This window comes from Pleurodeles waltl, chromosome 4_1 (genome assembly GCF_031143425.1).
Source record: "Pleurodeles waltl isolate 20211129_DDA chromosome 4_1, aPleWal1.hap1.20221129, whole genome shotgun sequence".
NCBI classification, from domain to species: Eukaryota; Metazoa; Chordata; class Amphibia; order Caudata; family Salamandridae; genus Pleurodeles; species Pleurodeles waltl.
Window position 1 is genome coordinate 6,365,508 of NC_090442.1, and position 26,682 is coordinate 6,392,189.

Sequence of the window (26,682 nt, forward strand, 5' to 3'; positions counted from 1 at the left end):
CTCAACCCTCCTCCTCAATGCTTACAAGATTGTCTTGCTTTTACTTTTAACATCATGAAGCCTTGATTTTGAAATGCATGATGAACTCACTGAGCTAGTGGTCCATCTGAACAAGGGAGGAGGGGACATGATTCAGCTTTTCTAGTCCATCTGAAGCCACTCATCGTCCATACTATATTCTGTTTGATGCGCTTGCACTGCTCCCACAGATCAATCTGAGGCCACTCATCGTCCATACTATATTCTGTTTGATGCGCTTGCACTACTCCCACAGATCAATCTGAGGCCACTCATCGTCCATACTATATTCTGTTTGATGCACCTGCACTGCTCCCACAGATCAATCTGAGGCCACTCATCGTCCATACTATATTCTGTTTGATGCACCTGCACTGCTCCCACAGATCAATCTGAGGCCACTCATCGTCCATACTATATTCTGTTTGATGCGCTTGCACTGCTCCCACAGATCAATCTGAGGCCACTCATCGTCCATACTATATTCTGTTTGATGCGCTTGCACTGCTCCCACAGATCAATCTGAGGCCACTCATCGTCCATACTATATTCTGTTTGATGCGCTTGCACTGCTTCCCACAGATCAATCTGAGGCCACTCATCGTCCATACTATATTCTGTTTGATGCGCTTGCACTGCACCCACAGATCAATCTGAGGCCACTCATCGTCCATACTATATTCTGTTTGATGCGCTTGCACTGCTCCCACACATCAATCTGAGGCCACTCATCGTCCATACTATATTCTGTTTGATGCGCTTGCACTGCTCCCACAGATCAATCTGAGGCCACTCATCGTCCATACTATATTCTGTTTGATGCGCTTGCACTGCTCCCACAGATCAATCTGAGGCCACTCATCGCCCATACTATATTCTGTTTGATGCGCTTGCACTGCTCCCACAGATCAATCTGAGGCCACTCATCGTCCATACTATATTCTGTTTGTTGCGCTTGCACTGCTCCCACAGATCAATCTGAGGCCACTCATCGTCCATACTATATTCTGTTTGATGCGCTTGCACTGCTCCCACAGATCAATCTGAGGCCACTCATCGTCCATACTATATTCTGTTTGATGCGCTTGCACTGCTCCCACAGATCAATCTGAGGCCACTCATCGTCCATACTATATTCTGTTTGATGCGCTTGCACTGCTCCCACAGATCAATCTGAGGCCACTCATCGTCCATACTATATTCTGTGTGATGCGCTTGCACTGCTCCCACAGATCAATCTGAGGCCACTCATCGTCCATACTATATTCTGTGTGATGCGCTTGCACTGCTCCCACAGATCAATCTGGGGCCACTCATCGTCCATACTATATTCTGTGTGATGCGCTTGCACTGCTCCCACAGATCAATCTGGGGCCACTCATCGTCCATACTATATTCTGTTTGATGCGCTTGTACTGCTCCCACAGATCAATCTGAGGACAGCAACTTAATTTGCTGCCACCAATCTCACATTCATTCACATTTACAGAATGTTTACAAAATTTTCAGTTGTACATTTTGAGCCTTTTCTTACATACACTTTATTAATCTCTAAATAATACTTGGTTTTCTAAGCAGCCACAGGGCCCCCTGAGTAGGCTTCGCAGACGTCAACGGTTCGCTGGACCACAGGTTAAGAATCACTGTCCTAGATACACATTTCAGTATTCTCTCTTCTTAAATAACAAAATCACTAAAGAGTTGACAGAATGTGAGTGAATGAATCAATCAAGAATTATTTTAGAATTAATGTGCATTAGTGTACGTTGCATGTTACATCAATAGTACAGAAGAATACATCAACGACAAAAATGCATTTAACATTAGTTAATCTATTCATAAACGGTAGTAAGGAAACAAGGAACTGCTGCACCAAAAGTATAACTTATAAACTAACTTAAAGGAATACATAGTTTAAAATATCAATGGTTATATGGCACTTGCAGAAATATGTTCCAGCAGCTTCCTCCTTCCTATGGATGACGTGAATTGTTAGGCTAATGACAATAATTTATTACTTAAACTCACACACTCTCTAGTTTCAATATGTTTCATACTTTTGGGAAAGTATCACAGAACACTTGGGTCATGTAATATTAGGAGGAAAGTTATTACATATTTACAGTTTCTCACATTCGCTTTTTTTTTTTTTAATAGCGTTATTTTCATTTTAAGGGCAACAATACATTGACAAAAGCAGCTTGCAAAATGCAATCCTGTTTTATTGTTATTTGTCTCCTTGGAGTCACACAACTGGCTGTGTGAGCGACTGTGTGCAGCTCATTATTCTGCACATCTGCACTGAAAGCTAGAGACAGATTTCTTATCAATCAACAAACCATTTAAATTATTCAAACATCCTCACTGCCCTCTGCCCAGGTGCAGAAGACAATTCTCAGTGAACCCCCGCCATGTCATGCAGACAGGTAGGCATGAGGCAGGAAGAAAAACTGTAGTAACAATCTTTCTGGTGGATACTCTTATCTGCCTGCAGATTCCCCACCTGTAGAATACTCTCAGGCGCCACTATGGAAACTTCAAAGCTCTCACATCGCCGGTAGGGAGAGTTGGTTCGCATCAGGCCCAAAGGTGGCATTTGATGATGCCACCAGAGCAATATAGCACACAAGCACATCAGTTTCCATCCATTTTTTCCCAGCTTCAAGGCCAGCAGATTAACTAACATTGACATGAATTAATTTGGGACCTTATTAACTCTCCCTATAACACATCCATCAAACGGCGAGGTGGATGGATCAATGAGGAATCTGCAAGTAGATAGAGTAAACCCCAGAAAGACTGTTACCACAGCTTAGTAACCTCTTGCTCCGATGGACTTGGTGGTGGGTCGACGCACTGACAAGATTATGTCTATCACCTCTGGTGGCAGCTGCATGGAGTTCAGATGTCCCTGCTCAATCTTCACTGTACGGCGTACATGTACCAACATTCATATGGGACTAGGAGAATGCAGGAACCCATCAGACCTAGGAGTCAGAGGAGCTACAGAACTGGGACCTTTGCACTGTGTTGAAAAGAGGGAACCATTTCCCCTGAATGTCTGCAATCCTTTGAGGTGGAGGAACGGCATGGGGAAGAGTGGTGTCCAGTGCTGACCCTATAAAGCGGAGTCGTTGGAAGGACGTTGGGTGGGATTCTGGCTCATTTGTTGAGAAACTCAGGTCGAACAGTAGGGCTACTCTTGACTGCAGACTGGGAGATACCACCATTGGCGATCCAAGTCTGATTAGGAAGTCATCCAGGTACGGCGGGAATATAGGTGTGCACAACCTTCGCAAATGGGTTGTAAACACTGCCACCACCTTTGTGACAACTGAAGTGCTGATATTAACTCAAATGGGAGCACAACAAACTAGTAGCGCATAGAACTTACAAAAAAACAAGATACCTCTGATGCAAATGCAGGATCGGGATGTGGAAGTACCTATACTGCTGATTGAGTGACACCATACAATCTCCAGCTTCCAAAGCTAGCAACACTTGAGCTAGGGCCTGCCGCTTTAACTTTTTCTTTTTGAACTGTAGTGTGGTCAGAAGCAGTGTCAACTGTGTTTCTTGTCCCCGACCCGGGCCATGAAGAGCCTTGCCTCATGTCCTTGATGGCCTTTGAGGGCTTGCTCTGCCAGGAGTTACAGGACCAGGAGTCGTAGTCTGAACCGAGGCACTTGTGGCAGATGAAGTGCAGATCTATTAGGGACACCAGTCCTTCCCAATCCTTACAGGGCCTGAACACTAATATCTTGGGACGGGACATAGTAGTGCGCTTGTTGGAAAAATTCCTGTGGGAAAACTCAAGATTCTTTGAGTGAGCGAGATCCATATCTGCATCGAAAGAGTAGACAAAAGTAACTGATGTCCTGGTACTGGTGTAAGCGCTATATGGCTTTGGTGACACCAATGAATGTTACTTTTGGCACCAATACAATGCCAGGCCCCCTAGCAGTAGTGTACTAGTGTAGGAGGCTGGCCTGGCTTGTAGTGGGTACCTTGGGTACTTACACCTTATACCAGGTCCAGGTATCCCTTATTAGTGAAGTAGTAGTGTTCTAGCAGCTTAGGCTGATAGAGGTAGCTATAGCAGAGCAGCTTAGTCTGAACTAGGAGACTTGCAAAGCTCCTGCAATACCACTTATAGTTACACAGTACTTATACACAAGTAAAGACAATACTCAGTGTTACCAAAAGTAAAGGTATTTATTTGGGTGACCAAGTACCAAAAATATCTTAGAGACAATATTCCTTCTGGAGGTGGGTATTATTCTACACAATATATACACTAGACACCAACATTAGACAAGTAATTAGTCATAGAACAATGCAAACAATAGGAAATGCTATAGATTGCAATGGGAGAAAATAGGTCTAGGGGCAACACAAACCATATACTAAGAAAGTGGAATGCAAATCACAAATTCCCCCCTAGACAAGTGTAGTGTGTGCAGAATCACTGGGAGAGTAAGAATACAGTAAAGGTAAGTAAATTACCCAACCCCAGAGCCCAGAAAACCAGGAGTAAAGTACTGCAAGTTTCCTTAGGACACACTACACCTCGTGATTGGGATTTTGCAGCAACCAACCAAGTCTGCAAAGAACAACTGCTGGATTCCTGTACCTGAAGACCTGCAAAGGAAGAGGACCAAGTCCAGAAGTCAAAACAAGTTCTGGGAAGGACCGGAGCCCCTGCCAACCCAGAAGAGGGTACAAAAGAAGAGTACCCAGTTAGTCGAAGACTAGGAACATGCCAGCGGGTTTCTGTGTAATGCAAAGGATGTCCCACAACGTGAAGATCGTTGCAGACGTGATTTCGTGTTGGAAGTCACCAACAAGCCTTGGCTACGACAAAAGTGCGTTTTGCATCAAAATGGTGCTGGATGGACCCAGGAGGGACCTGGGGGCCTCAACTCTGTGTGAGAAGGAAGAGGGAGCTCTCAACATTTTAGAGAGCCCTCCGGATGCCAGCCAGCACCCCCAGGAGTCACAGGATCCGGGGACAAAGGAGGTGCAAAACGCGGTTGATGCACCACAACAAAAAAGGTCCCACGCCACCGGAGAACAACTCAGCAAGTTGAGCATCACAGGATGGAGTGCTGGGTACATGGGCCAGGCTGTGCACGAAGGATTTTGCAAACAGTGCACAGAGGCCTCAGGAGGTGAAGAAAACGCAGTACACAGGGGTACCGTCGCTCTCAGGGAAGGCAAGGTCTTACCTACTCCAAATGGCGTCAGCAGGACCTCAGGACAGTCTATGTCGATGATTCCCACCCTCTGTGTCCTTAGGAGCAAGCTTGTTTCTGTGAGAGGAGTCCAAGCGTACCAGTGCCTGCTTGGAGCAGGGGAGTGACTTTGTCACTCCACTGGCCCTTCTGGTGCAGGTTGAAGACAGGGAGTCCCCAGAGTGTGCACACCGTGGAAACTGTTGCAGCAGCTGACTTGGAGCTGAGGTTGCAGAAGAAAAGTATCTCTTGTGGATACTTTGTTGCAGTTACAGCATTTCTTGAGCAGGCTGCGGTTGATCCTAGGTCAGAGGATGCAGAAGTTGTTTCACAGGAGTCCTGAAGGAAACTTGCAAGCAGAATCTGAAAAGAACCCACAGCAGGGACCCTAAATAGCCCTGAGAGGGGGATTGGCTACCTTATCAGGTATGGGCCTATCAGGAGGGGTCTCTGACGTCACCTGCTGGCACTGGCCACTCAGAGCCCTCCAGAGTACCCCCACACCTTGCAAAGCAAGATGGCTGAAGTCTGGGACACACTGGAGGAGCTCTGGGCACCACCCCTGGGGTGGTGATGGACAGGGGTGTGGTCACTTCCCTTTCCTTTGCCCAGTTTCCCACCAGAGCAGGAAAGAAAGGGTCCCCGAACCGGTGTAGACTGATTTATGCAAAGAATGCACCATCTGTGCCCTTCAAAGCATTTCCAGAGGCTGGGGGAGGCTACCACTTCCCAGCCTGTAACCCCTATTTCCAAAGGGAGAGGGTGTAACACCCTGTTCTCAGAGGAAATGCTTTGTTCTGCCTTCCTTCGACTGGGCTGCCCAGACCCCAGGAGGCCCAAACCCGGTCTGTGAGGTGGCAGCAGCTGCAGATGCAGAGCAAGCCTCAGAGAGGTGGTTTGGCAGTACTGGGGGTCCATGGTGGAGCCCCCAGGATGCATGGAGTTGGCTCCCCAATACCAGATTTGGAACGGGGGGACAATTCCATGATCTTAGACATGTTACATGGTCATATTCGGGGTTACCATTGTGAAGCTACATATGGGTATTGACCTAAATGTAGTTCACACGTGTAATGGCGTCCCCCACTCACAAAATCCGTGGAAATGTCCGTGAACTATGTGGGGCACTTTTGCTAGTGCAAGGGTGACCTCACACTTAGTAACTTTGCACCTAACGTTCAGCAGGTGAAGGTTACACATATAGGTGACTTATAGTCATATAAGTGCAGTGAAAATGGTTGTGAAATAGTGTGTGCACCATTTCATGCAGGCTGCAATGGCAGTCCTGTGTAAGGGTTTGTCTGAGCTTCATATGGGTGGCAAAAGAAATGCTGCAGCCCATATGGATCTCCTGGAACCCCAATGCCCTGGGTACCTAGGTACCATATACTAGGGACTTATAAGGGGGGTCCAGTGTGCCAATTTAAATTGGTAAATGAAGTCACTGGCCTACAGTAACAAATTTAAAAGCAGAGAGAGCATTAGCACTGAGGTTCTGGTTAGCAGAGCCTCAGTGACACAGTCAAGCACTACTGACAACACATACATTAGGCCACAAACTATGAGCACTGGAGTCCTGGCTAGCAGGATCCCAGTGAGACAGGCAAAACACACTGACATATAGGTTTTTATCTATGAGCACTGGTGTCCTGGCTAGCAGGCTTCCAGTGACACAGTAAAAACACACTGACACACACTCACAAACAGACCAAAAGTGGGGGTAACCATGCTAGAAAGAGGCTTCTTTCTCACAACTAGCCTTGAAGATTCCGGATCCAGACTGGCACCTGCAGATTATGCTATAGGGGAGGAATCATCAGGTAGAAGTATCCATCAGAAGTGATCTCTCTTTAGTGACAGGTGCTGAGACACTTGACTCTCATTGGGTCACAAAACCTTCAATACGAAACATGCCAGGATGTACAGAACTCTGGCAACATAGATGTGCTGTGTTCATTCTGGTATTTAACAGCAAGTAACAGTTTCATTTTCAAGTTCTGAAAGTGACCTCATCCCAAACTACCACTACTAGGATCAGGTGATGGTGGTCAGCAGCAGGGACTCAGCACTTTACTATTAATTCAATGAAATGCATTAGTTTTTATCCATCTTAGGCTACTGAAGATGTTTCCATTTCTTTCTTCTCACATGAATATTTTATCAGAGAACTAATTCATCTACACAAGGCTGGACTATGAGAATACTCTATTTGGCGGCTCGAGCAACACAAATCCACATTTAAGATGATTCAGAAAGCTGCGGTCTATCTTACTTGTGGTCCGAGAAAGTCACAACTGCATCACAAATGTACATTTTTTACTCACAAGGCAGCACACACTTCTTAAGTCCTTGCATTCACCAGCAGAGCTATAAAAAATGAGAGTTCCTTTTTGCTTTTAAACATAAATCTGAATATCATTTGTGTTTCTTTTCTTCTCAATCCAGATTTCTTTTCCCGTGCCAAGGTTCTAGAAATGTATAGAATTTAGTCAATGGTTCTGGATTCTAGCTTCTAAGAGCTGGAATTCTTTCCTGTTGAAGATTCAATCTTTACTTAACGGTCAAGCCTTCAGAAACCTATTAGGATCTAAACGTTTCAACATATTTTGCTCCTATCAACAGTTTTGCCATCTTACACTGATTCTATCCTTGCGCCAGTCAGAATTTGGTTGAATGATTCTCTGCAAATAACAAACTCATCAAATGTATCTACGGGAGTGGCTAAGATGGCCACCGCTTAGGAGCCTTTCTCCTGAGCTCCGCCATTGGCCTTGAGAAACACCAGCTTGTGCGCCCTGTCATGCAACCAGTAGCCACAGGCAGTGTCCCCTGGTGCCGTGCGGGCCCCTGAGACTGGCCGCAGAACCGGAGCGTGGCCCGGCAGATGGCGAAAGCAGGGCTGAGGCAGATCGCGAATGGCGTGGAGGCCTCTCGGGTCCCTGCCAGGGTGAGGAGGCCCGGTCTGCGGGGGGATGTTGTGTGGAGGCACCCCCGGTGCACGACCCATCGGCCTGGTGAGCGTCTCCTGGGGCCCTTGTGTGGCGCCGGGGCGCTGACTGGTTGCCTACGGAAGGGGACTGAGGAGGACCGTGTGTGTCGCGGAAACTGGGGGCTTTCGAGGCCCAACTGGATGCCGAGGAGTGGTCAGACTTCCCCCCAGATCGCCGGTCGGGCGAAGGAGAGAAGCCGGAGCCGTGCTGGCCTAAAGGAAGGACAAGACAGGCCTAGCGGAGCGGAGGCCCATGGGCGCTTGAGTGGCTGCAGGGCAGGTAGAAGGTGACGTAATCAAACGGCAGAGAGCGGGAGCACCGAGGCCGTTGGGGGACGTGAAATAAGAGCGGCTGCGTTGCGCGGCCAGAGAAGCGAGCCAGTCTTCCACGTGAGGATCTGGGACGGGGCGACTTACCGATCAGACCAGAGACTCAGAGACTGCCTGGGACCCTGGGCTACGGGTAGGCGAGGGGGGGGTGAGCGGACACCCCGACCCAGAGACCTACGTGACTGCTGCTGTGTTTGGCCACCAACGGAGAGGCAGGTGAATTAGGTGGGACATTCCTGGGCACCTTAACCCCAGCACAAGAACTGCAACAGAGTCCAAATTTGGGGCAAACTTGGAACTAGGAACGGGGCGCTCGGCACAGCTCGGAGACTGAACTGAGGGCTGACACCGGACCTGACGACTCAAGTATCAGCGACGGTACAGAGACACTCAACGAGCCGAGGACGCAGCTGGTGGACTATATTTCCAATAAGGTCAGAGATCGCTCACGGGATGGCCGCAATGATGTCCCAGAGACATAACAAGAAGGAGGGTTCCCTCAAGGACCTCTTCAACAAAATTCCAGCCAAGAAGGCGCAGCCATTCGAGCCCCCCGGTGACAGAACGTGGAGAGTCGGTAGACCAAGGAACATAGGGAGACGGAGAAGCACCCCTGACTAGTTCCCTCATGGAGCAGCTATTTGGGTCCCTACGTGGAGACTTGAAACAAGAAATAGTGGCGGAGGTCAAAGAACTTAAACGAGAAGTTGTGGATCTGGGTCAATGAGTAGACACACTAGAACAAGCCTGTGATGCGCGAGAGGAAGAACTGGACTGCTACAAGAGGGAGCCTCTTACCCTACAGGACAAGAATCAAGAACTGCAATACCAGATTGAGGACTTGGAGACACTCCAATATTCGAATAAAGGGTGTACCATCGCAAGCGGTGACGGGAGTGCTAGGGGACTTTGTGGTTCGCCTTTTCCAACATGTAGCTACAGCCCTAAAGGATCAGACTGTGATGCTTGACAGAACACACAGGGTTGGCCGTCCGGTCTGCTCACAAGGACAAGCTCAGGACACACTGACCTGCCTGCATCACTACAAAGGGAGACCATAATGTCAGTGGTCTGAGACCAACCATTAATTGACTTTGAGGGTTTTCGAGTTGGCTTATTCCAGGACTTATTGACGCTGACGCTACAGCATTGTAGAGTGTTCTGAACTGTAACGGACTTCCTATGAGAAAGTGGTAATAGATATAAGTGGGCCATCATTCCCGCCTCCACTTCGTCTGACAAAATGAAACCCACAGCATCTGCATGTAGGAGGAGGCATAGGCCATGGATGGAATGCCATCCCCCCTCAGAGACATGGCACAGTCACCAAAGGAACGAGAGCAGCATCTGCAAATTGATGGGGGGGCGCTCAAAAACTGAGGCCAGACGAACCAAACATCATAAGCTCACAAAGGCAGAGAGGGCGACATTACTTAAAAGCCTACGCAGCCATGACAGCGTCTCAGAAGTGGATTCGGACCAATGAAGATCCACATACAATCTTGACAAAGAACTGCGGCCCGATGGGCAGTTAGAGAAGCAGAGCACAATCTGGTGAAGGCAAAGGGACACTTGATTGAGACCGCCGTGTGGCGGAGCTCCAATCCCCTCAACAGTGGTGGTCGCCTGACGACGGAATGAGGACCGGGCTCACCCCCAGATTGATCTACGTTTGTTCTCAGACGGGGAACACTTCTAGGTTTATACCTTGTTGTTTGTTCTCTCTTTCCCTATTCCCTATCCCTCTATCCTGAGTTTGCAGGGCCACACCTTACCCCCTTGCCAGTCACGGGTACACATACCTGGGTATCTGTCCTATTGGGTAAAGGGTTCAATCAACACCGTATCGGTAAGCCTCACCTTCCCCATGACCACTATCCTTAGTCTAAATGTTCAGGGTCTTGATGCAGCTGTGAAACGTCAAGCACTGCTGATACAGCTCAGAGACGCAAGGGCTGATCTTTGCCTGCTACAGGAAACTCATCTAGTTCGCTCAGACTGGAAAAGGCTGAGATCACGCTGGTTTGACAGACAATTTGACTCCTCAGGCCCCGGGAGGCGGTCAGGGGTAGCAATTCTTTTGGCCACCAACTTCCTGGGACGGGCACTTGGTGTACAAGCCTAGATTCCTGGGACACTTCTCTCCCTTCACATAGACCTTCGAGGCCATAGGCTGATGGTAGCTACCATTTACGTTCCGATCGAACAGCAGGCACGATTCTTAAGAGATGCCCGGGGGAGGGTTCTGGCTACCCTGGACGAGGACATTGTGGTGGAGGGAGACTTTCACCTAGTGCCAGACACCCAGCTTGACAGATCAGTTCAGAGATATGGCCATGTGGGTGCCTTCCCAAAGAATTTCCAGGAGTGGGTGGGGCGGCAGTACTCATAGAAGTCTGGCGCAAGCAGCACCCGATGGAGAGGGAATACTCTTTCTTCTCTGCTGCGCACCAGACCTACGCATGCATTGACCTTTTCCTCACCTCACCACGCGTTACCAACCGGGTAACCAAGACTAAGATCGGGATGGCATCCCTGTCGGATCACACCCCGCTCAAGCTGTCGCTCAGCCTTTCACCACACGCCCCAGATGCAAAACGTTGGCACCTTAATACGAGACTCCTATCATACAAGGACACTAGCAGAAACAGAGGACACAATAAAGCATTACCTAGACACAAATGACACCCCTGAGGTCAGTGTTGCCACTTTATGGAAAACTCTTAAAGCAGTTATTAGGGGACATGGCATAGCGATAGCGGTGAGTCTAAATAAGGCCAGACGGGAAAAACGCCAGCAGCTAGAGGATGACATAAGGAGTCTTGACGTCACCCATGGCCGGACTGGGTATTTGGTAGTGAGGAGACAACTTCGCACTCTCCGTAAGCAGCTACAAACCTTAGACGGGAATAAGGCAGAATACACCCTATTACAGACTAAGCAGAAATACTATGCAGGGGGTAATAAAGCGGGCCACCTACTGCCTCACCGACTCCGTGTACAGGCTGCAGGACGACGTGTGGTGGAGCTCCAATTGCCTAATGGCACATGGACCTGCCAAGAGGAGCTAATTTTACACCAGTTTGAACAGTTCTACTCTGACTTGTACACAGCGGAAGAACTTGATGAGAAGGGAGTGGAAGGCTATCTGAACTCTGTCCCCCTGACCCGAATCCCCCCACCTGATAGTGAACTAATGGACGGGGATATCACTACAGCGGAGGTCCTTGCGGCCATACACCGTTTACAACCAGGTAAAGCGCCTGATACAGACGGCTTTCAATCGGAATTCTATAAGTCCTTTGATGCCCAGCTAGCGCCAGTGCTGGCTCAATTATACAATATTTTAAGCACAGCTTCCCCCTCCCCCACAATGCAACTAGGCGTGGTGACCGTTATCCCTAAGCCGGGGAAGGACCCGCGCCTGTGCTCCTCATACCGACCCATCACATTACTGAATGTGGACGCCAAGATCTTTACGGGAGTCCTAGCCCACAGGCTGAACCCATACCTGCAGGGCCTGATCGACCCGGACCAAACTGGGTTCAGCCCCGAGCACTCCTGTAGCGCTAATAATAAAAGATTATGCTATTTACCGGACAAGGTACATCGCGCCCAAATCCTAGCCCTTCTTCTTTGTATTGACGCAGAAAAGGCCTTTGACCGGCTCCACTGGTATTACCTCCATGAGGTTCTGAGGCATTTCGGGCTTGGTTCCAGATTACGCGACTGGATACGGTGCAATTATGATAAACCTAGAGGTACACTGCAGGGCTGCCCCCTCTCGCCTCTACTTTTTGCCCTATACATTGAGCCCTTTGCTGAATGTATACGCAATCATCCAGATATAACTGGGCTACCGATGGGTGGTAGAACGCATAAACTGGCTCTCTACACAGATGATGTGCTGCTCCATCCCTCTCAACCTCAAATCTCCCTGACAGGTGTCATGACATAACTGATAACATTTGTTAAAGTCTCAGGCTTTAAAACCAATCTCACCAAATCATCGATACTGAACTTAACTATCCCAGAGACGGAGAGGTGCTCTCTAGAGGCGAGGCTCCCCTTCTCATGGGCCGCACAAGAAATCATGTATCTGGGCCTGAAAAAAAGATCCCATGCCCGAAGCGACGGCAGCATGCAACTACACAAGTATATTGGATACTGCTCGCACTGAACTGACGAAATGGAGGGCCTACAGCCTCTTGTGGCTGGGTCGTATAGCTGCGATTAAGATGACTCTTCTGCCTAAAATACTTTACCTCATGCAGACACTGCCGCTGCAGCCACCTTCCCACCTGCTAGACAAGTTGCAGGCACTTATATGGGAGTATATTTGGAGTGGCAAGAGGGCTAGAATGTCAAAGGGCCAGGTATGCCTATCTCAGGCAGAGGGAGGCCTGGGTGTCAGGCATCTGCTTAGCTACTACTATGCAGCTCAGCTGCACTATATGGTCAAATGGTCCTGCCAGCACATGTAAAAATACTGGTGTTTATCGACCAGGCAGTAGCGGGAATGCACATATGGAAGGTGCCATGGCTACCTAGAAGGCACTGACCGCCCGGAGTGTATGTTTCCCCAGTCCTGCGGGTTACGATGGGAGCATTGGACAGGGTATAGATGGCAAAGGGACTGTCCATGCTGATCTCCCCCCAGACATCGCTTATCGGCAACCCCGCAATTGGGGAGCCTGCTTTTCTAACGTGGCAGGACTCACAGTGCAAGAGAATCGTGGACCTCTTTAATGAGAAAGGTGTCATGGACTTTAGCTGACTATAGGCAGAGTATGGTTTCCCTGACAACGCATACTGGCAATACCTAGCTGTCTACCACTGGGTAACCTCCCCCGCAATACGTCCGCATGCAAGCAGACCCCTAACTTGCTTCAAGCAGTGGCTCCTAACTAGGGAAACGGACAAGCGAATCCTGTCCGATATTTACACCTTTTTGGTTACGCCGACCACGCTTCTCGCCACACCAGCCAAACGCAGATGGGAGTTCGAATGCGAGTGCACCTTTACAGATCGAGAGTGGCAGGATATTTTACACAGGGCACGGGTGACAGCCCGCGCCACAACCACCAAAGAAATGTTCCTAGAAAATAGCCCACTACGTGTATTATACACCCGCTTGGATGGCTAAATGGGGGGTGCATAGCGATGGTAAGTGTTGGTGTGGATGCAGACTGCAGGGCACACTCACTCACTTGTTGTGGCACTGTCCAAAAGTTACCCCCTTTTGGGGCCCAATTCTCCAAGCAATAGATGATATTTATAACACCAACATACCACAGTTTCCTAGTTATATCCTGCTGGGCCTCCCCAACCGCCAAACATGCCCGCTCTGCTCCGCTAGGGGCCGGGCTATTACTCTGGCCTTGGGAGATGCTAAGCAGCTACTGCTGGTGCGCTGGGGCTCGGAGTCTATCCCCACTCACACTGACTGGTTACACAAATTGTGGACACTTATGGGCATGGAAAAACTGACGGCAGCAGCAACCGGTACACTACCCTGCTTCGATAAAACATGGTGCCTCATGGCTCTCAGATATATGGCAGCAGAGCTTAGGGAACTGACCGGCCACTCATACTTCCGCATCCTGCGGTTGACAAGGACAGTAAATTCTCATGACTGTACCAATAAACTTACCCCTGACAAACAATTCCGGCTGATAATCCGAGCTCTGGCTGGGCCAAAGATTGACAACAGCAAACCACTGAAATAAGGTATCCCCCGCCTCTACACCCCTCTCCCTTCTCATCTTTCCTTCTGTTTTTGTTTCCCCCCCACCGGCCAATGGTTGTAGGTGGGAGATATTGTAATGTTCTTTATGTAACCATAAAGTATATTTACATACAATTAATCTAACAATAAATCATCTAAATAGTCCATGGTGAGCCATCCAGTCTCCCAAGGATGGAGCTGTTGAACACCACTGTGGAAGTACCACTATGGTGGGTGCATTAACAAATGCATGTGATGATGGAAATGAGCATCACTTCTCCCGCATTAGGTCTTGGGAGGTAAATGCTGAGCACAGCAAACATTAACCCAGAGTGTTACTGTTCACATTTTCCTACTTTCGATTCTTGTGCTTTTGGACACTGTTCTCTTGCCACTGTCACTGAACCATCAATCTTGCATAAAGCGCCAAACACCACATTCAGCTATGAATATTCTCCAGTGTGTGCTTGTTTAATCGGTTTGAGTGGGTTGGGTTTATAGGTTTTAGCACTAATACCAGAAGTTAGCTGAAATACACGTGTTAGTCCAAGCATTGGTCATAGTGTTGCTTTTACAGGCAGCATGATCAAGTGTGCTTGGATGTTTTTCTTTAGAACTTTACTTCATCAAAGAAAAAACATACTTTTCCTTTTAGTCCACACTCTGTTGATGTCTTAATGTGTTGATTGCAACTTCTTTTCTTTTTCTTATATGTAGAGAAATGAAATGAGCAACCACTGGCAACAGACACTTTTATGATTCTACAACTATCTGCGTGTTTTTTCTTTACTTACTAGCCAAGGCTTCTATCATCTACTTATCATCACTTGGAATTTGAATATCCTGCATTATTGTAATGTTATCATCTTCTTTAATTCACTGATAAGTATGTACACTTGGTAATCAACTAAAGCTCTTCTCTTATTCACTGCACTTGAATAGTTTTTACTCTTTGTGTGTTCACTGATGTGTTTGTAGTTCTGTTAACTGGCTACAGCTCTTCACACATTCACTGCAGTTGTATGGTTTTTCCCCGGTGTGTGTTCACTGATGGCTTCGGATGTGTGATAACCAACGAAAGCTCTTCACACATTCATTAAACTTGAATGGCTTTTCCCCTGTGTATATTCGCTGTTTCCTTAATGTTGAAGATTCACTAAAATTACTTCCATACTCGCTGCAATGATTTAGTTTTTCACCTGTGTGTGATCGCGGATGTTTTTGAAGATCTGATAAATGACTGAATCTCTTCTCACATTCATTGCAATAGAATGGTTTCTCCCCCATGTGTGTTCCCTGATGCCTTTGGAGGTGGGATAACAGACTAAAGCTCTTTCCAATCTCACTGCAATTGTATAGTTTTACTCCGGTGTGTGTTTGCTGATGTTGTTGTAGGGCTGATAAGTGACTAAAGCTCTTCACACGTTCACTGCAATGGTATGGTTTCTCCAGTGTGTGTTTGCTGATGTATTCGTAGGTGTGATAATTGTCTGAAGCTCTTCACACATTTACTGCAATTGTATGGTTTTTCCCCAGTGTGCGTTCGCTGATGTCTTTGCAGGCACGATAATCGACTAAAACGTTTCACACATTCACTGCATCCGAAGGGCTTTTCCCCTGTGTGTATTTGCTGATGTTTCCTTAATGTTGAAGATGCACTTAAACTACTTTTTCTACATTGGCTGCATTGGTATGTTTTTTTGCCTGTGTATGTTTGTTGATGTTTTTGGAGATCTGATAATTGACTGAATATCTTCACACATTCATTGCAATGGTATGGTTTCTCCCCTGTGTGTGTTCGCTGATGGCTTTGGAGATGTGATAAATGACTAAAGCTCTTCATACATTCACTGCAGTTGTATGGTTTTTCCTGAATGTGTGTTCGCTGATGCTGTTTTAGGTATGATAAAAAACTAAAGCTCTTTTCACATTCATTGCACTTGAATGGCTTTTCTCCTGTGTGTATTCGCTGATGATTCCTTAATGTCGAAGAGCTACTAAAGTTACTTCCACATTCGTTGCAATGATAGGGTTTTTCCCCGGTGTGTATACGCTGATGGCTTTGGAGAGCTGATAATCGACTAAAGCTCTTCACACATTCAGTGCACTTGAATGGCTGTTCTCCTGTGTGTATTCGCTGATGATTCCTTAATGTCGAAGAGCCACTAAAGTTACTTCCACAGTCACTGCAATGGTATGGTTTTTCCCCGGTATGTGTACGATGATGGCTTTGCAAATCTGATAACAGCCTAAAGCTCTTCAGACATTTATTGCACCTAAAAGGCTTTTCTCCTGTGTGTATTCGCTGATGTTTCCTTAATGTTGAAGATTCACTAAAACGACTTTCACATTCGCTGCAATGGTATGGTTTTTCGCCTGTGTGTGATCGGTGATGTTTTTGGAGATATGATAACTGACTGAAGCTCTTCACACATTCATTGCAATGATATGGTTTCTCCCCCGTGTGTGTTCGCTGATGTCTTTGGAGGTGTGATAACAGAGTAAAGCTCTTTCCACACTCAGTGCAATGGTATGGTTTTACCCCGGTGTGTGTTCGCTGATGCTGTTGTAGGGCTGATAAGTGGCTAAAGCTCTTCACACATTCACAGCAATGGTATGGTTTTTCCCCTGTGTGTGTTCGCTGATGTATTCGTAGGTGTGATAACTGACTGAAGCTCTTCACACATTCACTGCAATGGTATGGTTTTTCCCCAGTGTGCGTTCGCTGATGTCTTTGCAGGCATGATAATCGACTAAAACTTTTTGCACATTCACTGCATCTGAATGGCTTTTCTCCTGTGTGTGTTTGCTGATGGGGCTTTAATTGCGATGACAAACTAAAGCTCTCACTGCATGTGTATGATTCTTCTTTCTTGGTTAGAGTCTCTGGGTCCGGTCTATATTTGTCTACAGCACATGACTGTGTTTTCTGATGGGTCAACATGGTTGGTAAAGCACTTGTATTAATCTCACTTTCCTGTATTTGTTCGTATTAAGGACATTTGATTTCCAATTTAAAAGTAAAGTACAATGGTCACTAAATACTTGCCAGACTCATAATATGAGCAAGGCTTCCTTACGAGAGATTATGCCTTTAGATTGCATAGCATTTTCAAGGCTTGTGGGTAAAGATTAATCCTCTTCCTTTTGGTTGGTGTACATTGGGACAGTCAGTTGTATTGTAGACAGTAGAACTCTTCTTTCCTTTATCATTCAGTTGATGTCTCCACTCAGTTGTGCTTTTCTCTGGTTCTTGTGGTGTAGCCAGGAAGAGTTTACCTGGTGCACTGAATTATGGTCTGTTATCATTTTAGGAACCAGAGCACCGTGGTAAACACATCATACAGATCCCATGATCAAAACTGGTCTTGGTCGCCTGTTTATTCAGGAGGTGGTTTGTCGGTGCTGTTACCTTAATTTTCTTGACATCATTTCACAGTCTTGTGGTATGAAGGTGCACAGCTTACAGTCTTGTGTTCACTGAATTGTCCTTTAGAGCTTCTTCTAGCGTCTGTTAGTTTATGTTCAGGGTTCTCAGTCTCTGACAGTACTGATGTTTTCTTGAATATTGGAGGTAATTGTTTCTGACCATTTTTGTTGACTTACAGAATCACTGTTGTTATTCATAAGCATTTCATGCATTCAAGGCTTTTTTTCTGTTGGATGTAAAGAGATTTTAAATTACGAAATGCAAATGTAACAGAATGTGAAAAACAATATTTAACTGGCTATAAACACCATCTCTTAATTACGATATTTGAAACTTAGCAATGTTTTTTTTCACCATCCACAGATATTTAACTAAATGTTCTGTTGAACATGTCACATCTTATCCACTTCAGAAAAGGAGGTGATTTATTAGTGATCACATAGTAACTTAGCATGGAAAGGGCGAGCACGGACCACCCACATGCTACAGGAACAGCTTATGGTAGATGCAGATGGACCAGATTTCATGTAAACAAAAACAGATTGTAGAAAAAGAGGATTCAGGATGTACTGCTGTTTCTTAAGTTTCAGGAAGTGTACAACAAAGTTAACTTCTCTGGAAGTATATAACGAAGTTAACTGCATTCACATAATTCAATGCTTTCCTGTTCCCATTGGATCATCTCAGGTGCCCCCTCCTCTCTTCACCTTGTCTTTACAGACCATCTGGGATATGAAAACTACTCTGGAAACAAATTGAACCCTTAGTTAATTATATATGGGTCCTACAAGCAGATCAGGCCACCTTCAGGGACAGAATAGATGCAAGCAAATTGGTGCTGCCCGGAACACGCCCCTTGCTGACAGAGATTCTGTCCCACACCAACGCCCTCCAGATGGAGGTATCACAAGTACAAACCATGGTGGAGGACACTGAGTGCAAATATTGCCGGAACCATATGCAAGTGGTGGGCCTCCTAGAAGGCCCAAATATGGAACATTTACTCGAGGAATGTCTGCTTCATAGCGTCCTTGGCAGTAAACGTATCAAGTCTGGACACTGGATCGGGTCCACCAAGACCCAGGACAGACCCCCAACAGGGTCTCCATCCCCACTGGAGTTGGCTTTTCTCTTCAACTACTGGGACTGCAATCACATAATGCAAGTTGCCAGGTCCAAGGATCCCTGACGAATTGACGAATCTCCAAGACCTCAATGAACATGTATCCAGACTATGCTACAGAAGAACAAAGACTCAGAGGTTCATTCTTGATGGTCACACAGAAGCTCCAGCAACTCGGCCTGAAATATTCTCTTACATACACAGCCAAATTGCCTATGGTGGACTCTCAAGCCACCCTATTTTTCACAACACTGGCAAATGCCTGCCGCTGACCGGGGAGACGAAAGGGGTGTCTGCAATGTCCCACGACATTCAATGGAATACAGACTGGAAACCTCCCACACCACAAAGGCATCAGCCCAGGACCTCAAGAGCAGGCCCTCCAGCGAGTAGGAAGACCAAGAACATGCCATGGTTGTGGCAGAGGTTGTATCCTGCCACAGTCAAACAGCGACCATCTCTATGTTCTCTTCCATCACCCCAGACCGGGAGGTGATCTCTGATTTGGCTCTCACTCCAGCAGAACTGAGCATAGTCCTGGAATTAATGTCCATGACATCAGACGACCAAGTGATATGACACCACAAAATGTGTTCTATTTTGGAGTGGAGGGGCTTCTCAGAGTGCAGATTGAAAAGGAGAAGGAAAAATGGGCACCACCATTAGGGTACAGATTGTGCATTTCTCTCCTTGACAAACGAAGAGACTGTAATCCTCCGGTCTCATATGGAACATGTTCCTCTCTTGTCGGTTTTCCTTTTTAGTTTTCCTTTCGTCATGGCCACATATGAGACACAACCAGGGACCTGGCAGTTGGAGTAAATGTTTTATGTTTTTGTTCGTGGACAAGCAACAATACTCTATACACCCGGGTCAGGGACTGGCTGTGGTCACAGGTTCTAGAATTTCGAGCCAGGAAGAGAGCGGATGGATAACCTAGGTGCCAACATGCTGACATGTCACACATTTATGACCACATATAACATACTGACCTAAACTATACAGGGAATGGCCAAGCCCAGATGCTGTCACCTAATTTATTTTTACTTTTGATGCAGACTAGCATGGCATTTCTTCAGAAAACACATCTTACTGCTACAGAATGTCTTAAACTGCAAAGATGGTGAGAGGCAACCTCTTATTTGGAGTATCAATCAACTCAGTTTTATAGAGTGTGTCTAATCACCTGTGAGGGTATCCAGGCACTGGGTTTTTGCTTGGATCAGCTGAAGAACCAGGTCTTCAGTCATTTTCTGAATTCAGGGAGAGAGGATGATATTCCGAGGTGCAGGGGGAGATCGTTCCAGGACTTGCCAGAGAAGTAGGAGAAGGAGCATCCTACACTGCTGCTTCAGCGGATGCGGGAAATGTGAGCGATGGAGGTGGAGTGCAGGTGTCTAGAGAGCTGATGAAAGTTCAGGCAGTGGTTCATGTATGCTGGTCCTTGGTCATCAGAATCTTGGTGGTGCGCGCCTAAGGCCTGTGCCTGGGTGGATCGCTTGCCTACCTCAGGGCTACTCGAGCAATGGGCAACTATCCTGTGGAAAAGCCCGCTGGTTTGCAGAGACCACCAAATGGTGGTCCTGTTATGAATTCCACTGTGTCAGCTAACGCCTTGACCCCTGCCCGAAATGGGGTCTACATGTCCTGCAATATGAAATCAATAGTGCCTGTTGTCATTCAGTGCGAGAGCCTTGAACCCCTGCTTGTGTTGAGGTTTACACTTACTACAATATGCAAATAATACTGCCTGCTAAGATTCAATGCGGGAACTAATATTGCCTGTGGTTGCCGCCTTGGACCACTGCCTGTACTGGGGTGGCATGCAGTGCAATATGCAATCAATATTCCACGCTGCAATTCTGTAATTCAGTATGGGAACTAATATTGTCCATTATTTAGTTCCACAGAAGGAGTACACATCAGCACTATAAAATCCAGAAGCAATGAGTGCGCTCACTATTCCAGGTAGTGGAACAGCTTCTTTTCTGGGCTCCCGCGCTAAACTGGATCTCTCAGTTTTGTTGACAGACTTCGTTGGCCACCGTTTCTTCACCTGAGCACTTTGGTGATGAGTTTGCTCATGCTGCCAATGATCCGCCCATCACTTGGGACAGAGCGGATGCTCCCTGGTAGGAGCCAAGTCGGCTGAATTCCTCAGCGTTTCAAGACTCGTCACAGTTTTGGTTGTTTCTCAGAGGACGAGACTAAGGCCCTCATTATGACATTGGTGGTAAGTCCCGCTTACCGCCATGCCGACTGCCGCCAACATACTGCGACCGCGGTGGTATACCGCTACCCATATTATGACACACACATACAAATCCGTCACTATACGGACACAAACACAAGTCAGTCAGGCCAAAGGTCAGTGATGAAATGGCGGTACCAACACCCACACCATTACGCCAACAGAACTACGCCCACAGCATTATGACCTACGAATCACACTGGTGGACATTCAAACGCGGTAAACCTTGGGCGGTACATACGGCCACTCTGAAAATACATACACACATATAAAACAGCACCACATTGGACAACTCAAAATACACACACCTGACACATATACACACACCACACCCACACCACTATAAAACACACCCCCACAATACCCACATCCCTTTAAGACTAACAACATTTGCAACTAGAGAGAGCTACAGCAAGAGCACTCACACAACCAGAGCCACAGAACACCATCACCCATACACCATCCACGCACCTCACAGCACACACCCCAACACATCACCCCACACACATTGACCCATGGCACCACAAAGACACCCCAGGTTCTCAGAGGAGGAGCTAAGGGTCATGGTGGAGGAAATCATCCGGGTAGAGCCACAACTATTCGGATCACATGTGCAGCAGACATCAATTGCAAGATGGCGGAGAATCGTGGGCAATGCCGTGGGACAGCACCCCAGAACAAGCGATGACATCAGGAAGAGGTGGAACGACCAACGGGTGAAGGTGCAAGACAACAGATAGCTGTACAGAGGACTGGTGGTGGAACCCCACCTCCTCCCCCACAACTAACAACATGGGAGGAGCAAGTCTTGGCAATACTGCATTCTGAGGGCCTGGCAGGAGTAGCTGGAGGACTGGACTCTGTCAAATCTCTATTACTATCACCTCCCTACCTGCATGCCATCACATACCCCCACCCTTACCGCCACCCCCATCACCCCACCACCTCACATACACCCCACCATCACAACCCACCCATCCCAGTACCCAGCACTGCATGCACCACCAATGAATGTATGTCGGAACAACCCATGCTGGAACAACGCATGCCTGAACAACGAGGTTGGAACAACGACCGCGTTGTTACCACTAATGCCTTTACCACGAATGCCTTAACAATGATTTTTCGTTGTAAAGGCATTCCTGAAAAAGGCATTAGTGATAGGCATGCATGGTTCCAGCATGCGTCCTGACTGGGCCCCCACCCCTACCCCTACCCCTAATACTTACCGTGACCCCCCCACCCCTCCCCTAAACCCACGCCAACCCCCCACCATTGCCCCTAAAACTACCCCAACCCCACCTCGTCCCTAAAATTACCGCAACCCCCACCCTACCCCCAAAACCTAAAACAACCCCAACCCCCACCTCACCCCTGAAAGCTAAAGTACCCCAACCCCCCCCTAAAACCATCCCGCCCCTAAAACTACCCTGAGCCCCCCACCCTGCCCCTAAAACCTAAACCCCTCCAACCCCCCACCCTGCCCCTAAAAGTACCCGACCCCCCAACCCAACCCTAAAACCCTAAACTACCCCAACCTTAAAACCACCCCAACACCCCGCCCTAAAACTACCCTGAGCCCCCACCCCACCCCTAAAACCTAAAACCCCCAATCCCCTCACCTCGACCCCCCAACCCACCCCTAAAACCTAAAACCACCCCACCCCTAAAATTAACGCAACCCCTCACCCCACCGCTAAAACCTAAAGCCCCCCCAACCCCCACCCCTAAAACCTAAACCACCCCAATCCCCCACCCCGCCCCTAAAAACCTAAATCACCCCAACCCCCCACCCCAAATACTAAAAATACCCTGACCCCCCACCCTCGCACCTAAAACTAAAAATACACCTCCCCTCCCTCCCCCGCCCTGAACCTAAACCGCCCGACGCCCCCTCCCCTAAAGCTAAAACCCCAACACCCCACCCCCGCCCCTAAAACTAAAAATACCCCGCCCCTAAAACTAAAACCCCACGACCCCCCACCCCTGCCCCTAAAACTAAAATCCCCTGATCCCCAGCCCCTAAAACTAAAACCCCAACCCCTGCCCCTAAAACTAAAAATACCCGACCCCCCCACCCTGCCCCTAAAACTAAAACCCCAACCCCCCACCCCTGCCCCTAAAACTAAAATCCCCTGATCCCCCACCCCAGCCCCTAAAACTAAAACCCCAACCCCTGCCCCTAAAACTAAAAATACCCGACCCCCCCACCCTGCCCCTAAAACTAAAACCCCGACCCCCCCACCCATGCCCCTAAAACTAAAAATAAGTATTTTTCTTTGTAAAGGCATTCCTGGTAAAGGCATTAGTGATAGGCATGCATGGTTCCAGCATGCGTCCTCCCTGGGCCCCCACCCCTAAAAATTACCGTGACCCCCCCCACCCCTACCCTTAAAACCATGCCAACCCCCCACCATTGCCCCGAAAAGTACCCCAACCCCCACCCCGTCCATAAAATTACCGCAACCCCCACCCTACCCCCAAAACCTAAGACAAACCCAACCCCCACCCCATCCCTGAAACCTAAAGTACCCCAACACCCTCCCCTAAAACCACCCCGCCCCTAAAACTAACCTGAGCCCCCCACCCTGCCCCTAAAACCTAAATCCCCCAAACCCCCACCCCGCCCCTAAACTTACCCGACCCCCCAACCCACCCCTAAAACCCTAAACTACCCCAACTCCCACCCCTAGAACCTAAAACCACCCCAACACCCCCGCCCCTAAAACTACCCCGAGCCCCCCACCCCACCCCTAAAACCTAAAACACCCCCAACCCCTTCACCCCGCCCCTAAAATTACCCGACCCCCCAACCCACCCCTAAAACCTAAAACCACCCCACCCCTAAAATTACCGCAACCCCTCACCCCACCCCTAAAACCTAAAACCACCCCAACCCCCACCCCTAAAACCTAACCCACCCCACCCCTAAAAACCGAAACCACCCCGACCCCCAACCCCCAAATATACAAAATTCCTGACCTCCCATCGCCCCTAAAACTAAAAATACCCCTCCCAAACCTAACCCGCCTAACCCCCCACCCCTAAAACTAAAAATACCCTGACCCCCCACCCTCGCCCCTAAAACAAAAAATACACCTCCCCTCCCTCCCCCGCCCTAAACCGCCCAACACCACGCCCCTAAAACTAAAACCCCACGACCCCCCACCCCTGCCCCTAAAACTAAAATCCCCTGATCCCCCCGCCCCTAAAACTAAAACCCCAAGCCCCCACCCCGCCCCTAAAACTAAAAATACCCCGACCCCGACCCTAAAACTAAAACCCCGACCACCCACCCCTGCCCCTGAAACTAAAAATAGCCCTCCCTCCCCTGCCTGATGCCCCCTCCCCTAAAACTAAAACCCCGACCTCCCCACCCGCACCTAAAACTAAAACCCCGACCCCCCACCCTGCCCCTACAACTAAAAATATCCCTCCCTCCCCCGCCCCTAAACCGCCCCGATGGCCCCTCCCCTAAAACTAAAACCCCAAACCCCCACCACCTCCCCTAAAACCCCAACCCCCCCGCCCCTAAAACTAAAAATACCCCGACCCCCTGCCCCGCTCCTAAAACTAAAACCCCAACCCCCCGCCCCACTTATCTGACTCATCGCGTTGTCCTCCTCAGCCGACTCCCTTGTTCTGTGCCTTAACCACGCATGTGCGTTGTTGAGCACATGCGTGGTTAAGGCAAAAAACAACAAAGTCGTGGTTAACGAAAGCGTTGTTCCGCTTTTGTTGTCCACGACTTCGTTGTTCCAGAGTCGGCATTCAGGGCGTTTCCCACCACCAATGCATGGACATCACTCACAGCCCTGCATGCACACCCATCACCACAGCATGCACACTAGAGAGAGCCACCTATCCCACAAAATCACTATTCACATAAGGCACACCTGAAAGGGCACTCACAACCATACAGGGCAACACACCCATGCACAAGATGTCACAGGCAGAAACATTAACACTGCATTTATATCCCCACAGGTCCCACACCCAACATCACCGGAGAGGAGGTGCCAGCAACAACCAGTTCCCCCCCACCCCGAAGAGGTCCACAGTGATGACAGCAGCTCTGCTCGCCTGGATCTGGATGACCAACCTGGCCCATCAGGGACCTCCGGACAGTCGGTTACCCAGGCACAGTCCCATACCACCACAGAGCCTCCCCCCTCAGGAAACACCAGCACAGCACCCACCCAGCGAGCCCATCCCTCTGTCCCCAGGACACATCAATCAGCTGTGTGTACACCACTACAGGGACCCCAGGCCATCCCACAAACACAGGAAGATCAGGGACCTGGGGTCAGTGGCAGTGGGCACACGGTTCAGGGGACAGAGGCACAGGACAACAGGGAAGCTGGGATGACTGCTGTGTGACAGGGGGAGGACAGACTCAGGGAGCCGACTCTCCACAAGGCACTCACCTACATCCTGGGAGCATACCACCATTCCCAGGAGAACGATGGGCCAGATACTGGCCAAGTTGCAGGAGACCCAGCGGCTGCAGGAGGGACAGTACCTGGGGATCAGGGAGGACCTGAGGGACATCCACACCACCCTGGTCACCATTGCAGGGGTGCAGGCAGACATGGCCAACACCATGGGGGAGGCAGTGGCACACCAACGGGCCTCTGACACTAGCCACACCGATGAACAGCCCTCTACCTCCGCTGACGCTATCGAACAGGAGGCCCCGCCACAGGAACAACAGGCCACCAGCACCCCTCCCCCTGCAGAAGGAGAACCACCCCCGCAAACGGTCCCTGCGATCCAGGCAGAAGCCAGAGAACATTGCCAAAACCCCCGCCAGGAAATAAGACTCTCCTGAATGTCACCCTTGTGTCCCACTCTGTCACCCTGTCCACCTTGAACTGCCATTGCTCCCCTTCCTATGCCCCCGTGGACAATGCACCTGTGATACAAAGAGACTGGACTCTATCATGGACTCTCCTCTACCATCATCCAAGCCCACTGCACATCCCCATAACATTTTCAGCAATTAAATAAACACCCTTTGAAAAAATACAAGCATGTAGTATGTCAAATGATTTAAGTATGTATTCCTTTAACAATCTGTAGACATTGAAGGTAGACTGTACAGTAATGTATACATAGGTATGACCTTTATTGTGCTGCAGTCAATACACCAGGAGCCAGAGTAGGGCACAAATATATGTGAATAGACATGTCAGAGGGTACAGTAAGTGGCCATCGTAGTGGGAACAGCAGCCTGGCAGTGAAAATTTACAACACAAAACTGCAATGGGAGGTGAAATTACAGTGTCTTACCTGTATGTCACTGGAAGTACTGTCAAATGATATTCTGTTGTCCACATCCTCATCCTCTGCCTCCTCTTCGTCACAGTCCATAGGCTCCAACGCTGCGACACGCCCATCTCCAGCCTCATCCTCCTGCAGAAAAGGCACCTGGCGTCTCAAGGCAAGGTTGTGCAACATGCAAGATGCCACGATGATCTGGCACACCTTCTTGGGTGAGTAGCACAGGGAACCACCTGCTAGATGAAGGCACTGAAACCTAGCCTTCAGGAGGCCAAAGGTTTGCTCTATAATTCGTC

The 26,682-nt window shown here is 48.5% G+C and overlaps 1 protein-coding gene and 1 pseudogene across 1 annotated transcript in view; one reads left to right on the forward strand and one right to left on the reverse strand.

The window, feature by feature from the left end:
• Positions 1-26,682, forward strand: part of LOC138288397 (zinc finger protein 721-like) — a 246,702-nt pseudogene that overhangs the window by 113,310 nt on the left and 106,710 nt on the right.
• Positions 3,770-26,682, reverse strand: part of LOC138287222 (zinc finger protein 271-like) — a 60,256-nt gene continuing 37,343 nt past the window's right edge. The window contains exon 2 of the mRNA XM_069227578.1: positions 3,770-17,955. Within this exon, the coding sequence (XP_069083679.1) occupies positions 15,726-17,243 (1,518 nt within the window). The 5' untranslated portion in view covers positions 17,244-17,955 and the 3' untranslated portion in view covers positions 3,770-15,725. The remainder of the gene's footprint in view (positions 17,956-26,682) is intronic.